Raw genomic sequence first — 19,431 nt, 5'->3', positions numbered from 1 at the left:
TTTAAGAATGGGAGTGACACAGACCCAACACACCTTATCGTAGAGCAACTTTCATGCAACAAATGCACAATGCTATCTTCAATATGGTTGAATTGGGTTCATCTGGCGCAGCCAGACTCCAATAATTACGGCAACAATTCCTCTATGTAATATTCGTGGCCTTTTGTAACACATTTCGTATACAATTATTATAACAAAATACACTATAGTCCATTTCTTATAGCGATGCATATTTGCCCCGACTCGCAGCGGTACCCTTTTAGCTCGGAAAAGTTTCCGGATCGCTGATTGGTTGGACAAGATAATTCTAACCAATCAACGACCAGGAAACTTTTCCGAGCTAAAAGGGCACCGCTGCGAGTCGGTGCAAATATGCATCGCTAAAAGAAATGGACTATAACTTCAAAATTCAGCTCCTGATTCAACGTTGCAGTTGTGCTTCAAATAAATAACAATGATAAAATCTAGTTCTGCATTGATTATACGTCTTACTTTGCTTTCAGTTGGCTCTAGATTAGATATATAGGCCTACTGTATGTGATCTACTGCTTTCATTTACGCTAGGCCTCCTTTAAACATTTGACGAACAAAAAGATCGGACATCACTAAAAAGGACTTTAGTGCGTTTGGACAAAACCTTTAAGGTGATCTCTTGAACAAATAATATTATAATTTGAAAACTCTGAGTGCCATCCCAAACCCCTTCTAAATAGCCAAACTACTGGCACTGACGCAACAATAACATCTTTTTAAATACTGAAATTGCAATGAGGTATGAGAACAATAGGTAGCTAACGTTACATATACACATCTATAAGCCACCCAAAGTTCCATAATGCTGTCCTCTTGCTTTTATGACCTGTTTAACATCTGTAGATGATCTTCAGGTTCAGGTTCAGGTTCAGGTTGAGGCTTTGCCTTTGCAACGGCGCCTCTCTGTCTTTTAGTTTTGTGTGTTCCTTGTTTTCACTAGTTTTTCTCTTTTCCTGCGAGACTTAGACGATTGCTTGGCACCAGCCCGGAGAGAAGAAACCGTCGTGAAGGCTAGGATGTCCAAGCGGATCCTCCCGGGGTAGGTGCGGTTGGCGGCTCTGGGCAGCGTATTTCTTCAGGAGAGATTTGAGCGTCGATGTTACATTCGGGTTAAGGTACGACACGTCGGTGGTTTCCAGTGGGTCGTCTGTATCGGAAAATACAAAAGAGGCTAAAATGTAACTTCTCACACAAGTGTCAAAGGTGAAAAGGGGGATGAAATGAGAAGCAGAGAAATCTATAGACTCATAAAATTAAATATATTGAATGTTCTATGGACAAATGGTTTCTTTAACCCAAGGTAATGTGTAGAAATACTGTAAATGGAGATATTGGGTTTCAATTATCACCTTTTACCCTACTCCTGGTTGACTGTAATCATATCATAACACGTACTGCAGCCATTTGATGTTTTATATATATATATATATATATATATATATATATATATATATATTTATTTATTTTATTTTTTTATTTTCCACCGTTATCCCTACATCAAAGGGTCGATTGCCTGATGTGGCCCCTCCAATGCCCTTTATGAAAGGCATCCTCTTCCACGAAACCTCTTCTCTCCATATCATCCTTCACCTTTTCTTCTCTTCTAATTCTCTAACTCCTTCTTGATCTTCCCCTAAAACAGGTTTCGCCCAAGCCCTCCTAACTCCCACCTTACCACCCATCCTCAACACTTAGCCACGCCATCTCGGTCATGACACACATATCACGTCTGTAATCTTTACTATGCCTGCCCTGCTTCTTATTTCACCATTTTCCAATATTTCAAGCAGTGACACTCAATCCATTTCACCATTCTCATCTCTGATCTCTTAGGCTTTGCTTCTTCTTTTAGTCTTACAGCCCATGTTTTTCCAATCCATACATCAACACTGTTCTTATTTATTACTGTAATATAGAGCTTGACTTTTAGCTTGATTGTTATTCTCTTATCATATACCACTCCCGCTACCTCTCTCCATTTCCCCCAAACTGCTTTTATCCTATTCTCAACTTGAGCCTCACATCTTCCCTCCTAATTATAGTAAATTCCACTGTTTTATAACCGAGCCTCTACTTTCATGTATGGCTATCCTATCCCTTCTTTCCTTATTTCTCACCATAACCCCTGTTTTATCCATATTTACCCTTAAGCTACCCCTTTTCAAAGTCTCCTACGACTCTATAACCATTCTCCTTAAGTATTCCCCATTCTCAGCAGTAATCACAATTCATATGCATATAGCAACTCCTACAATTCTTCATTTCTAAACTCTTCACTTATCACATCCATGACCACTGCAAAAAAAAAAAAAAAAAACGGGTTGAACCTGGTGTAATCCAACACCAACTTCAAAGGTTGTTGTCTTTCAAACTTCTGTAATTACTTTCGTCCATGCTCTCTTGCATAACATCTCAATCATTCTAACAAACTTCTCTAGGACTTTCCTATATACAGTATAAAACACACACACACACACACACACACACACACATATATATATATATATATATATATATATATATATATATATATATATTTATAAGTATATATATAAGAATATATATATATATATATATATATATATATATATATATATATATATATATTTATGAGTATATATATAAGAATATATATATATATATATATATACATATATATATATATATATATATATATATATATATATATATATTTATATATATATATATATATACATACATATACTAAGGCACTTCCCCCAATTTTGGGGGGTCGCCAACATCAAACAAATAAAACAGAAAAGGGGACCTCTCCTCTCTACGTTCCTCCCAGCCTGACAAGGAACTCAACCGAATTCGGCTGGTACTGCCACAGCCCACCCTCCCACATTATCCACCACAGATGAAGCTTCATAATGCTAAATCCCCTACTGCTGCTGCCTCCACGATCTTCCAAGGCACCGGAGGAAGCAGCGGAGTCTACCGGAACTGCGTCACAATCGCTCGCCATTCATTCCTATTTCTAGCACGCTCTCTTGCCTCTCTCACATCTATCCTCCTATCACCCAGATCTTCCTTCACTCCATCCATCCACCCAAACCTTGGCCTTCGTCTTGTACTTCTCCCATCAACTCTTGCATTCATCACCTTCTTTAGCAGACAGCTATTTTCCATTCTCTCAAAATGGCCAAACCACCTCAACACATTCATATCCACTCTAGCTGCTAACTCATTTCTTACACCCGTTCTCACCCTCACTACTTCATTCCTAACCCTATCTACTCGAGATACACCAGCCATACTCCTTAGACATTTCATCTCAAACACATTCAATTTCTGTCTCTCCATCACTTTCATTCCCCACAACTCCGATCCATACATCACAGTTGGTACAATCACTTTCTCAAACAGAACTCTCTTTACATTCATGCCCAACCCTCTATTTTTTACTACTCCCCTAACTGCCCCCAACACTTTGCATCCTTCATTCACTCTCTGACGTACATCTGCTTCCACTCCACCATTTGCTGCAACAACAGACCGCAAGTACTTAAAATGATCCACCTCCTCAAGTAACTCTTCATTCAACATGACATTCAACCTCGCACACCCCTCCCTTCTCGTACATCTCATAACCTTACTCTTACCCACATTAACTCTCAACTTCCTTCTTTCACACACCCTTCCAAATTCTGTCACTAACCAGCCAAGCTTCTCTTCCGCATCTGCAACCAGTACAGTATCATCTGCAAACAACAACTGATTTACCTCCCATTCATGGTTATTCTCGTCTACCAGTTTCAATCCTCGTCCAAGCACTCGAGCATTCACCTCTCTCATCACTCCATCAACATATAAGTTAAACAACCACGTCGACAGCACACATCCCTGTCTCAGCCCCACTCTCACCGGAAACCAATCGCTCACTTCATTTCGTATCCTAACGCATGCTTTACTACCTTTGTAGAAACTTTTCACTGCTTGCAACAACCTTCCACCAACTCCATATAACCTCATCACATTCCACATTGCTTCCCTATCAACTCTATCATACGCTTTCTCCAGATCCATAAACGTAACATACACCTCCTTATCTTTTGCTAAGTATTTCTCACATATCTGCCTAACTGTAAAAATCTGATTCATACAACCCTACCTCTTCTAAAACCACCCTGTACTTCTAAGATTGCATTCTCTGTTTTACCTTAATCAGTACTCTACCATACACTTTTCCCACCACACTCAACAAACTAATACCCCTGGAATTACAACACTCATGCACATCTCCCTTACCCTTATATAGTGGTACAATACACGCACAAACCCAATTACTGGTACCATTGACAACACAAAACACATATTAAACAATCTCACCAACCATTCAAGTACAATCACACCCCCTTCCTTTAACATCTCAGCTCTCAAACCATCCATACCAGATGCTTTTCCTACTCTCTTGTAATCTCTCTCTCTTTCTCATCTCCCATCACCGGCACCTCAACACCTGCAACAGCAATTATATCTGCCTCCCTATTATCCTCAACATTCAATAAACTTTCAAAATATTCCGCCCACGTATTCCTTGCCTCCTCTCCTTTTAACAAACCTTCCATTTTCATCTTTCACTGTCTCTTCAATTCTTGAACCAGCCTCCCTTACTCTCTTCACTTCTTTCCAAAACTTCTTATTCTCTTCATATGAATGACCCAATCCCTGACCCCACCTCAGGTCAGCTGCCCTTTTTGCCTCACTTACCTTGCGCTTTACTTCCACATTTTTCTCTCTATATCTTTCTTACTTCTCTACACTATTACTCAGCAGCCATTCTTCAAAAGCCCTCTTTTTCTCTTCCACTTTTACCTTCACTCCTTCATTCCACCATTCACTGCCCTTCCTCATGTTGCCTCCTACAAACTTCTTGCCACACACATCACTTGCAACCCCAACAAAATTTTCTTTTACTAACTTCCACTCCTCCTCTAAATTACCCGTTTCTCTTACTTTCACTTCGTCATATGCCATTTTCAACCTTTCTTGATATTTACTTTTTACCCCCGGTTTTATTAGCTCTTCAACCCTCACTAGCTCCCTTTTACATCCACCAACTCTATTCCTCCACTCTTGTGCTACAACTAATTTTCCTTCCACCAAAAAATGATCAGACATACCGTTAGCCATACCCCTAAACACGTGCACGTCTTTCAATCTTCCAAACATTCTTTTAGTTATCAACACATAATCCATTTATGCCCTTTCTACTACTCTTCCATTTGCCACTCTTACCCATGTATACTTGTTTTTATCTTTCTTTTTGAAAAAGCTAGAACTTATCACTATCTCTTGCTCAACACACATATCTACCAGTCTCTCACCACTCTCATTTTCACCTAGTACGCCATATTTCCCAATGACACCTTCTACATCTCCAGCGCCCACTCTAGCATTTAAGTCACCCATGACAACTACATAATTCCTTCTACCCAGTCCCTCTACACACCTAGTTAATTCATTCCAGAACTCATTCGCTCTTCTTTACTTTTCTCACAACCTGGCCCATACGCACTGACAAAAGCCCAACATTCCCTACCCAACCTAACCCTTACTCACATAAACCTAGATGATATCGCCTTCCATTCCACTACTTTACCTGTCATCCATTCACTCAGCAATAAAGCCACACCTTCTCTTGCTCTTCCCCTTTCAATCCCAGACACTTTACCAGACATTTCACCAAACATCACTTCACCTTTCCCTTTTATCTTTGTCTCACACAAAGCCAATATATCCATCCTTCTATTGCTAAACATACTTCCAATCTCACGTCTTTTACTCTCTATCGTACTACATCCACGCACATTCAAACACCCCAAAACTAGAGTGCGGGGAGCAGTCACTCTCCCCCCAGCTCCACTTCTTTGATGCCTCACATAGTATATACAGTATATATAAATGTATATATATATATATATATATATATATATATATATATATGTGTGTGTGTGTGTGTGTGTGTCTGTATGTGTGTGTGTTGTAGGAAATGGATTGTTAGGCGAAGCTGAAACTCAATATATTTAATATAAGTAGCAAAAAACATGCATACATTTAGGATATGAAATTATAGAAACAAATAATAAAACATATTTACTGTACCCAAATTATTTCAACAGCTTAATTACTGCCCTGTTCAATTTGGTTCACACACTCCACTAATATTCTTCCTGGCAAAAGAATTTTCTAATCATATCAATATATTAAGGAATATAATAGTTGAACCAACCACTTTTAAAATGTAACAATCAATCTAAATTGTTGGAGCAGTTAACTATTACAGTCGTTGTGGTAATATCTAATTTTCACAAAGTATCTTAGTTCAAACTTAATTATCAGTAATAAGGAACCTGCTTTATAAGGAAGACTATTAGGGATTTCGAGTATTCTGGGTATATTACAGTAATATACTAATACTCTAAAAACTTATAAACATTAACTAAGTTACATAGGCATATTTTATACTTGTATATTACAATGTGAGTACCATACAGTATATGTCTATGTACAGGTGTATAATATTAATGAATTTCACATCCTTCGTAAAAAAAAAATAGGTAATTGCGACTTGATGTAAAAAACAAATTTAAAAGTACCTATATAATTATCTTCAGGATTCAGGAAGGACAAAATACTACTCATTCTATCAAGCTTTGTAATGCGTCATCATTTAATTGCAACGTTAATGCATGAGATTGATACCTGTGCCTGTATTGAAATCTAGGTCGACTTCCTGTCATAGCCGGAATTTCTCGGTTAGAAAATCCGTGTACAAGCAACTTTCGGCTTCAGCCTAAATAATGAAATTAAGGCAGTTAAGAGAGAGAGAGAGAGAGAGAGAGAGAGAGAGAGAGAGAGAGAGAGAGAGAGAGAGAGAGAGAGAGAGAGAGAGAGAGAGAGAGAGAGAGAGGCGGATGGTTGGTACGCAGAATCTACAAAAATTTTGTCCTTTGTACCACATTTTTAAATTGTCTTTTTCATTTCTACTTCACTAACCTTTCAGATTGTAAAGGGCAAGATGTCTGTCTCTGATCCGCGAGTGCCAAGTGGAACAACACTTATCTGCCTCGTCAATGTCCTGGGCTCCAGCAGAGACATCTGAGGGAGGCACCCAGCCGTCAAACTTCCCGGCTTCGCCTATAATTAGCTTCCAGTTCTTCCTCCTGAAAGATTGGTGGTTTGAGATTTCAAAAAGAGAAATATGTTCTACTAAATTCTATAATCTTTTACCTTCTGTTTCTTGTTTCCCTGATTCATAAAATTATATCTTCCAGAGGTAAGCTATCCGTGTTCCCTCAAATGGTTTGTTTAGTTTAAGGGTACTTAAACGCATCATTTCGCTGATCCAATCAACCTTAGTATTTAAAATCTAATGACACATGAATTGGTGCCTTTGTTGCATCAGTGAATTATATAACCAATTGTGCAGAGGTAAACACAAGTCGATCAGTTAGCAAAAGTAAAATATTTACGTTGCAGTACGCGAAAATATTGCTTCCTCTCACCGAACAGCTCCTCGTAGTGGTTTCTTGCGCACATTGTAGACAAACGAATTTCTTGGAGATTCAGTATTCGTTAGAATGGCAGGCCACATATTTACACCATCACGCCCGTTAGTGCCTGAATGCTTAGGAGGGTTTTTCTGGAACGAATCTAGAAGTTCCCTTCGCCATCCGGGTCCTTGGGGCGGAGAACCACCATTTTGTGCCACATGTAGGATGGTTTCGTGCAAATCGACCATGTGCATCATCCTGTAATAAATTGATTATCACGTTAGGAGGAAACAGATCTTAGGACCATTGACCCATTTAACAAAGACGGCTCATTACCAAGTCGTTATTTCAAAACTATGAGTAAATAAATCAAGATATCACCAGTTTTGTTTCGTTTGGAGATATGAATTAGCTCATGATTTTGGATTTAACTAACTCACTCCCAATTGCTGAAATGGCTCACTCCTAAAATTTACTTATTTAAGTTATTTTGTGTATTCATATATTTTCTAAATAACACATATTTAATATGTTGTATAGCACTTATGAACTGTTTACCATTATAAAAGCAGGTAAGTAGTTAATTAGTTGGTCATTTGATTGATTTAAGATTCAAGATTGTGAGTATTTTTGGGCTGTTGAAATGGCTGTTTAGTGTGGTTTCTTTCAATGAAGATAACTGTAGTTAAGTGATTATGAACATATTATTGAAGCAGGAAAAGGTCTCCTTTTATGTGTTTTCTTTCTATGGAGATCGTAAGTGCAGGGCTCAACCATACATTTCTGCTCGCGAGATTGCGGAGAAAGCTATCTGTCAGCTGCTTCCTCTTGACCAGCCCTGTGACAAGCCCACTCTCAAGCAGCTCTCACAGAATGGCAACAACCAGCGTGCTACGGTCGACCATACCACCCAACAGACAGACTCTTTGAACTCAACGCTGACCACATCTCTGCACAGTTCCTGCTGGATGACCTTAATGGCCCCCACACAGAAACCACAGAGCCTGGCAATTTTGATCTCCTCTTTGCTACTAACGATCAGTGGGACCTGTTGCAAAACTTCAATAACTAGTGTGTCAATGGGACTTTCAAGCTCATGAAGCCTCCTTTCAGCCAGCTCTAGATCATGCATGGATTCGTGAAGAGCAGTAACATCATCAATGTCTCAGCAGGATTAGACTGAATTCTTCAAAAGCATCAAAGAAAAGAAAAACTCTCTCCAAGTAAAGACTATCCCTTGTGACATCGAGAAGGCGAGGTTGCAAGCAGCCCGTGCCTCCTTCCATGATATCAACATCTTCGGATATCTGTTCCAGTACAACAAGGCTATCTTCACCCGAGTTCAAGAGCTGGGGCTTCAGAAGTCCTACTTGGAACAAATATCCACCTACAACTTTGTGAAGAGGGTAAATGCACTGTAATTTCTTTCTCATGAAGCTATCCCCTGCCTCTTCAACAAACTTAACTCCATGAACTTAACCCTCTGTTCTCCTATTTGATGTCCTACATCCTCTGGAACTGGATCAACAGCACCATCTACCCTTCCTGTTCATGGACTGCTTATATACCGGAGTTCCGCACCAACAATGACTGTGAAGGATACTACAACTGCTTTAACAACAAGGGGAACTCCCAAAAGCTAACAGTGTACAACTCATCAATCTCATTGCTACAGAAGCCCAGGACGTCAGCTAGGAGGCAGCACGCCCATCACCTGGAAAGGAGGGTTCAGATACTGGGATGAGTACCCTGACAACTTCAGCAGCTACAGTATGAATATCTGAAGGTGATTTCAAGGTTGAGCAGGTCCCCTCAGTTCATTTTTAGGAGTCTAGGATATATAGTGTTTGTGTAAATGTGTGAAATATCAATACCCCCTCATTGGATAAGCATAAAACAAAAATCTTGAAATAATAGTATTATTTCCTTGTAAATTTAAGATGTAAGAGTTTTGGAAAATAAAATACCTTTTCACATCACATATTAGAAACACCTATGACATATATTACCGATTGTTTAAATATTAACGACAATCTAATACTTAAGAAGTCTCACATAAAAGTCAAATAATTGTTCTGATTTGAGTGTGAACTAATTTAGCAATTTGGAGTGAGCTAGTTCAATCCAAAATCATGAGGTAATTCCATGTATGAGCTAGTACTTCCGGAATCTTAAGTACTAAAACACGGCAGATATACGCTTGAGATTCTGTTTTACTAATCTATTACTAGTTGCTATGTTCATCTCCCTTATTATATTATTTAATTCATTGACCATAGCAAAATGTTATTTCCTCTCTTACCCATTATATTTGAAGCCGGACTTAGGGAGAAGAGGAGAGTGAATGAAAGCCACCCCTTTGGTGCCGCCCTCGTACAAACCACCTTTGCAGCCTCGAAGAGGGAAGTTGTTTCCACCTGCTTGGATATTGCCACCATTCTGAATCAGAGACATAAAAATAGTGATTTACATAACATTAATTTTTCAGGGTTTTTCTGTCGTATTTTGTGCATTAACGCTTTGCAGGATTCTGAGTCCCAGAAAATATAGTGGTAATCATAATCAAATTACTAAAGGGTTGGAGATTTACTAGCCGAATGAGTCAAAGTTGACTCTAAGGGCTCGGCCAGACCAAGCGCGGCTAGCGGCGAGGTTAGCGGCAAGAGGTTATGGCGGCAAATTGAAACCTTAGGTATCTTATGTAGGTCGCCGCTAGCCGCGCTTGGTCTGGCCGGGCCCTTACAGAGCTGGCTTATCGTAAATAAAACCGGTGTTAGTATCTGCAGTTTGGTTTATATAATCAAAGTCACCTGATATTATTGTTCTTTGCACCGGCCTTCTTAACACTTTCTGTTACTATATTTGATGTTCGTTCATTTGTTCTGCATTAGAGAAATACTTTTGTTTTACTTCACATATTCAAACACGGTATTTTGATATTGAATTTCACCAGGTGTTCCCTCAATATATGAAGTCCCAGTCGTTGTAAACTTGAAACTGATTTCCTTTTTCTTTCAGATAAATAAGTATCTAATCAAAGGTTAAGATGAAATAAGACTCACATCAGTGGTGAACAATATGATGGAATTTCGATAGAGACCGGAAGTCTTCAGTTGATCCACGACTCTCCCAACCACATCGTCCAAAGCATCGACCATTCCTGAAAAAAGAAGTACAATTCTTGAATGTTGAAGCGCTTCTTCAATTTTTATGATTATTGTATCAACCGTGTGTCACACAATTGTACATAATTCCTTTTGTATATATTATGCTTGTATCTTCGCTCTTCCCTCGCACTAAAAAGAACCAGAATAAACATGTCTGCGTGTCGCCTATGTAACATTGTCATTTTCTCGAACATGTAATTTCCTGTTGCCTTGAGGTTTTGTATATAAAGGAGAGTGTTCCATAATAAATTAACTCAGTTGCTTTCACACTGTCTTTGAGTTCACAACCTTCTCTCGGCACCGTCACATTATCCTGCTTCTGCATTTTGATGTATATAATCTCCCACATATCAAGAGGTAATTGAAATATTTCCTAAGCGAATCGACTCTCGTCTTTTCCTTTTCCCAACCATTTCTTGTCTCTCCAGTCCTTCTTCAAGATGGAGTACCAGTAACTCTAGAGAGTATGCGTTAAACAGACGCTTGCTCATAAATTTCCAAGTATCCATTTAATTTCGATTTAAGAATCATAAATTTCCAAGTATCCACTTAATTTCGATTTAAGGATCATAAATTCCCAAGTATCCACTTAATTTCGATTTAAGAATCATAAATTTCCAAGTATCCACTTAATTTCGATTTAAGAATCATAAATTTCCAAGTATCCACTTAATTTCGATTTAAGAATCATAAATTTCCAAGTATCCACTTAATTTCGATTTAAGAATCATAAATTCCCAAGTATCCACTTAATTTCGATTTAAGAATCATAAATTTCCAAGTATCCACTTAATTTCGATTTAAGAATCATAAATTTCCAAGTATCCACTTAATTTCGATTTAAGAATCACAATGATTTGCTTTGAGCATCTATATCTCAGTAGGCGTATATGTCTAAAAGTTACGATTTTTTTTTTGCCTCATTTTCTGAGCGTTCAGTATTCTATTCTTTCACAAACGTCCTTGTTTATAGATTTCAAACATAAATGAAGGCAAAAGCAATCTCTTTGAGTTCAAAGTACAGGTAAACGTAAATACATCAACCAATTGTTCCCCTCCAAAATGCGTTGTCAAAACTTTTCAATTTCCATAGGAAAGTGTGCAACGTATGCCGGAGAAAATCAAACATATTGCCCTGTTCAAATTTCTTTGCGTAATAGACATTTATCAATTATCTTCTGATTTAAATATAAATCATTGGTGCCAATGATATTCATAATGATGGTCTTGCCTGTTTTCGTTCTCTAATAAAAAGAGCTATTGAGTGACAAACACAATTATCCAAGACTAGAGAACAATGACTTTATTTTGGAGTGTCTTTCTCCTAGAAGAGCTGCTTACCATAGCTAAAGAGTCTCTTCTACCCTTGCCATGAGGAAAGTGACCACTGAATAATTACAGTGCAGTAACCTCTTGAGTGAAGAAGAATTGTTTGGCAATCTGTGTTGTCAGGTGTATGAGGACAGAGGAGAATATCTAAAGAATAGGCCAGACTATTCAGCAGTGTGTGTGTGTGCGTGTGTGTGTGTGTGTGTAGGCAAATAGAAAATGAACCGTAACCAGAAATAATTCTCTAGCTGGTGGCCTGAGCAACTGACTATCTTACAAACGTAAATATATCAGTGAGATCAAGAATCCAAATGACTTTTGATCTACTGTATACCTAAGAATGTTCTCCTGGCCAGGTTCTTCGTGGTTGCCGTGTGCCTGCGTCGATACTTGAGGGGCACTTGGACGGGACCATGGACGGCTTGGGTGGAGAGCATCATGAAAAGGGGACTCTTGACAACGCCGTCTGTTACCGCGTGGGCTTTGATCACTTCTTCGGCTCTCTCGGCGTAAAGGTCCTGCAGGATCAAAAGGAATAATCTCTTGTCTACGAGTGAAGATCACAATATAATGGAATAGCTATTGCTCATGAAATCTGGCATACGACTAGAATAAAAGAAGCAAGATAATCAAAGGGACATTTCAGTTCGGTCAGAGGTAAGAGGACTTAATAGAAAAAAAAAAAAAAAAAAAAAAAAACACACACACACCATAAGATATGGAATTGAATATACAGTCCTGTGACTTTACAGAAAGACAAAGAAATGCATGAAAAAAATAAGTAAAACAGAACAATGTGAGATGAATCAGCCGCAAAATTAAACCATATATTTCTATGAGAGCTGGTGCAAATGAAACATAGAAAATATATCCATCAAAAGGAATCGTACATTTGAATAAAATCCTGAAAGGTTGGCAAGGGGCAGTTCATTGAAACGGAAGTCCCTGCCGCCATTTTCATCCTGATTGCCATACCAACGGAAACGCCTTCTTCCTTGACCTCTCTTTGATTCCTCCAACTTCTTGAGCTGGTCGTCCTTCAGATTTTCAGAAGGGTCAGCCTGGCTGGGTTCCTCGTAATCATACGTGAGTTCGACCTCGTTGGTGCCCCACCAGTCAAGAGATCCTAGAAAAACAAATAAACATATTGCGGCATTTAATCCAGAACATGACTAAAGAAATTATGCCTTAAATTCTAAAGTCAGTAGAAAATTTCATTGCCAAAAGTTTATTTAAGATGATGGACAGAGTCATGCTCAACCTATTTCCACTAACATAGGCCAAATGTAAATAGTATTGACATTTGATTGGTCTAATCCTATAGAAAGTACTTTCTGTGGTGGATAATGTGGGAGGGTGGGCTGTGGCACCCTAGCAGTACCAGCTGAACTCGGTTGAGTCCCTTGTTAGGCTGGAGGAACGTAGAGAGTAGAGGTCCCCTTTTTGTTTTGTTTCTTTTGTTGATGTCGGCTAACCCCCAAAATTGGGGGAAGTGCCTTGGTATATGTATGTATGTATGTATATATATATATATATATATATATATATATATATATATATATATATATATATATATATATATATATATATATATATATGAATTGACATCCACGTCAAGCAAAAGCTTTATAAACATTGGGATTACCAAGAATATATATTATACCGTATATTCAAGCAAGGTTTATCCTCACCTACCTCTTCTGCGTCCCATCTTCTTGTACTGTGTGTAATAGGTCTGGCTACCCAGGTAGAAGCCATAAAATGAGTCGAATCCTCTTCTGGTTGGGGTATAATCCCAGCTGCAGTAACCCAGGTGCCATCTGCGTATGATCCCATTCGAATGAGAAAAAAAGAACAAACACTTACAGAGATTCTACATTTGAATTTTGTGTAACAAAATATACTTTTCTGCAATATTCTACGATTTCTTTATCTGATTAATTTCAATCGATTGTAATTTGCATATTAGTAAAGTAAGACAGTTGATCATTAATATTCCAGAATGAGTTTATCAAAAGAGGTGGTAAGGTCAAATCAAGATTGCTTGGAGGAAGAGTATGCCTCAAAATACCGACCTGATGATAAAGTGAAGAAACAAGATGACCCAAACTTATTGAAAATCAAGTTTGATTTAATTTGTTTACAATGATAATGGTCAAATAATGTAGGATGAGTTCTGTATCGAACTTACTTTCCAATGAGATGCGTGCTGTATCCTAGAGTCTTGAGACGTTCAGGTAGGAGGGTGATGGAAGCGTTCAGACCTGTAGGACTCAGAGGCAAAGATTCGCCTGCCTATCATGTGAAGATACAAATATATAGCCTATACATACATACGTACGTACATATATATATATACACACACACACACACACACATATATATATATATATATATATATATATATATATATATATATATATATATATATATTCATTTATTTATATGTACCATATATATTTATACATAAATATATATAAATGCATAACATAAAATCCCAAGTATATTTTAGAAGGTATATTGATAAAGTGTGGAATTATATGTTGCATGAGAAAACTAGTTCCCGCAAACTAACATCCCTTGTAAGGCTGAGATCATTTGATTCTCTTTTAGGGTTAAACAAGTCACGTCCTGGGTAAAACTCTACGATGCTTTCCCAACATTAAACAATCACCCTACTCTATGTATGGCAAATTACACGAAGAACTTTATTGAGAAGGAAATCGTTATGGACATCATCGTTAATTGGAAAAGATTTGTGAATTTATGCTATTGAGCATATATAAGCAACAGGGGCGAAATCCTTTAGTTACACTATAACGTAAAAGTTGAAGAGGTTGGACAGCAATATGGAAGAAGGGAAGTAGGAACGAACGTAAAGTGTAAAGAAATTAAGCTAGCACATCTAGGGGCTGAAGGAACGCTGCTTATACCCGAAGTGAAGCTTTCGGAGTATCTTGTGAGGTGCCCTAATGATACAATCACCCCCCCCCCCCACTGGGTCAGTGTTAGATGAAGAAATAAGTTGCAATATCTTAGCCTTTGCAATACCTGTCAAGTTTTTCAGTCGCTAACATTGGTAATTGTATTTGGCTAGTTAACAGAGACAAGCGCATCTTAAATATGTTTTTTCACATGCAGGAACCTAGAGAGCCAACCATCTGCTATTATGAATAACAAACACTGTAACTTATAACTACTATGAATGCTAAAGAGACTCGAGGCTCCAATTTCCTTTCTCATTCAATATGATTCATGAGAAAATGATAAAATTTTATATTTCCTTTCTCTAAGGTGTCCTTAAAAGGCCATTCGAGTTTCAAATCGAAACTGTCATTCTTCTTAGACAGACATCCTTTACAATTCAAGGAAACTAACCTGCTTTCCGTATCTGAAAGGATACACCCCCGTCAGCAGTGCTGCCCTGGATGGAGTGCAGAGCGGCAAAACGTAGTGATTCTCCAGTATAATGCCTTGGCGGGCCAACTTCCGGATATTGGGTGCCTTTACGTCTGGGTTGTGCCAAGGGACGTCATTGTAACCTGCCACAGAATAGGTTGTTTTTAAGTTTATCAATTTCTGTAAATAAATTTCTATTCAGGTGAAATTGTTGTTTAGGAGCGATTAAGTTAGTAATTTTATAGTCGAAGGTTAATCTAAAGGTATTTTTTGTCATACCACTCATTTCTGTAGTAAGCATTATAAAAATAAAGCTTCACAGATGCAAAATGTATAACAAATTTAAATAGTTTGTTGTCATGACAAGAGTAACTAACATACCATCATGTTTTGTTGATTTATTTTTGTTCTGAAGGACCAATTGAAAGGATGGATGGAATTTATGAATTCAGAACAAAAAGCCCTGCACTGGGGCCAAGAGGCCATTCGGCACTTATTTGTAGTATAAAGGAAAATGAAAAGAGGCTGGTAAGCAAGACAGAAGAAAGTAAGCAGGAGCATAGGTATAGTTGAAGGCTAAAAAGTTTTTTTTTTTTTTTTTTTTTTGCTTGCAGGAGCATATAATTAGAATCCTGTTAGATATTCAATGGTGGCCCTTGGAGGGCAGTGCTTACAGATCCAGGTATTATAAGTCGGCCATAGTTCTTCTCCTTTGTAAAATTTATCTAAAAATAACGTAAATTAGGAATCACTTGATAAAGACATAAGATTGTCGAAACAGTGCTGCAGTGATAAAGTAAATAAAAGTAAATAATCACCGTTTATTTAACCAAAACCTCAACCCAGAGAACCTGAAGAAACTACATAAATATGAGGATTTCTGCAGGAAACAAAACTATGCAAAGGCAATTGCTTTTAATGAGAATTATATCAGAGAGAAGTTGTGTTCTAAAAGCTCATATAAAAATCTTAGGTATATAAAATGATTTCCTTTGGCCTCAGTCTTGGATAGGTGTAGACGCTGAAATACATTGAATTTAACATGTATTAACCATCAATAGATATCTAGACATTAAGATAAAATAAGCCAAAAGGAAGAAATTCAAAGAAATTCAACAACCCAGACTGGAAACCCTACCTGTAATAAATGAATTGAGGGAACCCAAATGGTTCCCATGGAGAACAACTAAGGCTGATTTATAATACCTGAAGCTGTAAGCATCTTTTTTTTTTTTTTTTTTTTTTATTGCCTGGCCCTTTTGGCCAGACACGGGCTTTTGCAACCTTGCAGCCCGTAAGTGTTTTGGTAGGACATTTTTTGGGGGGTTAGGTATTGGGGTATGGGGTATTCTGCAACTTTTACTTTTAGGATATTGGGGTTAGGTTTTTGGGTTTGAGGTTGGTAACAGGCAAAGATAAGCCTGTTTAGAAAGCGAAGAAGGTGACTGTAAGCATCGCCCTCCAAGGGCCAACACTGAACATTCAACGGGATTCTAATAATACGCTCACTTAAAACAGAGAGCCATTAGGATAATCTCTGTAGTGGTGCAGTTCCGAGCATACATCTTGGTGCAAGGCTGGTTTATAATGCCCGGAGCTGTAAGCATCGCCCTCCAAGGGCCAACATTGAACATCCAACAGGATTCAAATAATACGCTCACTTAAAACAGAGAGCCATTAGGATAATCTCTGTAGTGGTGCAGTTCCGAGCATACATCTTGGTGCAAGGCTGGTTTATAATGCCCGGAGCTGTAAGCATCGCCCTCCAAGGGCCAACATTGAACATCCAACAGGATTCAAATAATACGCTCACTTAAAACAGAGAGCCATTAGGATAATCTCTGTAGTGGTGCAGTTCCGAGCATACATCTTGGTGCAAGGCTGGTTTATAATGCCCGGAGCTGTAAGCATCGCCCTCCAAGGGCCAACATTGAACATCCAACAGGATTCAAATAATACGCTCACTTAAAACAGAGAGCCATTAGGATAATCTCTGTAGTGGTGCAGTTCCGAGCATACATCTTGGTGCAAGGCTGGTTTATAATGCCCGGAGCTGTAAGCATCGCCCTCCAAGGGCCAACATTGAACATCCAACAGGATTCAAATAATACGCTCACTTAAAACAGAGAGCCATTAGGATAATCTCTGTAGTGGTGCAGGTCCGAGCATACATCTTGGAGCATATGCGCATGTCTATGTATGTATATGTATACAAGTATATAATCCCCCATTATCCTCATTATAATCTAAGGATTTCTGAATCTTAAAGCAATTCATCTTTTTATTTTTAATTTCTTAAATTGTATGAAAAATAATTTCAGAATGATTAATGATAATCTTTGAAAAACCTCTTATATAAAAGGAATTGTAAACTCATATTAATCAATAATCACTGGATAGACATAGTTTTGTCGAAATAGTGCTGTAATGATAGAATAAATGAAGAAGAAAAATAGCCACAGTTACTTTAATCAGAGTCACTCCTGAGAATCTAAAAAAGCTGAGAAAATACGAAAATCCCTGTAGGAAACACATTAAGGCCACTAAGACATTAATGTGTTTCCTAATATATTGCTTTAGAGAGAATCTGTGTCCCAAAAGCACACAGGCATGTATATATATATATATATATATATATATATATATATATATATATATATATATATATATATATATATATGTATATATATATATATATATATATATATATATATATATATATATATATAACATGCGATTTTCTCAACCAGCAGTGAAATGACTGAATTAAACTTCACCTTTAAGTATAAGCAATGCAACGTGAACCTGTGTAGATCACGAGTTTATAACTCACAGTACGAGTTTAAATCCTGATTAAAGCTGATATCTAATTCTACCATCCATTTGATGGTCGAATTACCATTCACACACAGACACACACACTTACTTATATATATATATATATATATATATATATATATATATATATATATATATATATATATATCTACACACATATATATATATATATATATATATATATGTGTGTGTGTGTATATATGTATATATATATATATATATATATATATATATATGTGTGTATATATATATATATATATATATATATATATATATATATATATATATATATATATATATATATATATATATACAGTAAGTATACAGAGAGAGAGAGAGAGAGAGAGAGAGAGAGAGAGAGAGAGAGAGAGAGAGAGAGAGAGAGAGAGAGAGAGAGAGAGAGAGAGAATATGTTAAAAGCAACAAATTTAATAAAAAAAAAAAAACTCACCCAAATCATCAGCGACGATGAGGATAATATTAGGTCTTTCAGGAGCAGGTCTGAGATATCTCCTTCCAGAGGAGGATACATGTCCTTGGGACTGCTTCTCCCTCCGGAAAAACTCCAATTTTTCCTCTGCCTTGCTGGCCTGTTCTTTTGCTTCCCGAAGTCTGTCCATTCGTCGGTTGGCCACATTTTTCGTATATTTCTTGTGTTTTTTTCTCCTTTGCCTCTGCTTTCTTTGCTTCATTTTCTTCATCTTCTGAAAGTTCTTCTGTTTCTTCTGCTGTAGCTTTCTCTTCATTCGTTTAATGTCGAAGACATGGTGCTGGGGAGTATCTTTCTCAAAGAAGGGCGTTTTAAAAAGAGGTCCCTTCAATTCGTCAATACTCTTTACTTCTTCTTTCGTTTCTTCTTCGTCGACGTCAAACTGAGAATTGCCTATATCAAAGATGGGATCATCTATGAATTGCCTCTCAAAGTCTTCTTCACTATCCGCTTCAGCATATTCATCGACGTCTTGCTTATAGTCATCAAGGTCAAAATAGGGATCTTCTAGAAATTGTCTCTCAAAGACCTCCTCACTATCCTCTTCTTCTTCATCTATCTCATCACCTTCGCGAGAAGGAGGATCTATTTCAAAAAAAGGATCCTCCAAAAATTGTCTTTCGAAGACATCTGTGCTGTCTTCTTCCTCTTCTTG

At 37.6% G+C, this 19,431-nt stretch overlaps 1 protein-coding gene across 2 annotated transcripts in view; it reads right to left on the bottom strand.

The window, feature by feature from the left end:
• Positions 1-360: 360 nt before the first annotated feature.
• LOC137646410 (arylsulfatase B-like) overlaps positions 361-19,431 on the bottom strand; it is an 87,003-nt gene continuing 67,932 nt past the window's right edge. For both annotated transcript variants that reach the window (XM_068379512.1, XM_068379517.1), the window contains exons 3-13: positions 18,738-19,431; positions 15,428-15,591; positions 14,241-14,344; positions 13,745-13,869; positions 12,940-13,175; positions 12,384-12,567; positions 10,616-10,713; positions 9,856-9,992; positions 7,566-7,811; positions 7,057-7,223; positions 361-1,180 (exon numbers count right to left, since the gene is read on the bottom strand). The exon at positions 18,738-19,431 is cut by the window's right edge and continues 159 nt beyond it. In XM_068379512.1, the coding sequence (XP_068235613.1) occupies positions 996-1,180; positions 7,057-7,223; positions 7,566-7,811; positions 9,856-9,992; positions 10,616-10,713; positions 12,384-12,567; positions 12,940-13,175; positions 13,745-13,869; positions 14,241-14,344; positions 15,428-15,591; positions 18,738-19,431 (2,340 nt within the window). In that variant the 3' untranslated portion in view covers positions 361-995. The remainder of the gene's footprint in view (positions 1,181-7,056; positions 7,224-7,565; positions 7,812-9,855; positions 9,993-10,615; positions 10,714-12,383; positions 12,568-12,939; positions 13,176-13,744; positions 13,870-14,240; positions 14,345-15,427; positions 15,592-18,737) is intronic.

The sequence above is a fragment of the Palaemon carinicauda genome, chromosome 1 (genome assembly GCF_036898095.1).
Source record: "Palaemon carinicauda isolate YSFRI2023 chromosome 1, ASM3689809v2, whole genome shotgun sequence".
Classification (NCBI taxonomy): domain Eukaryota; kingdom Metazoa; phylum Arthropoda; class Malacostraca; order Decapoda; family Palaemonidae; genus Palaemon; species Palaemon carinicauda.
Note: the sequence above shows the minus strand (reverse complement) of the source record. Positions and strands in the feature narration are given on the sequence as shown.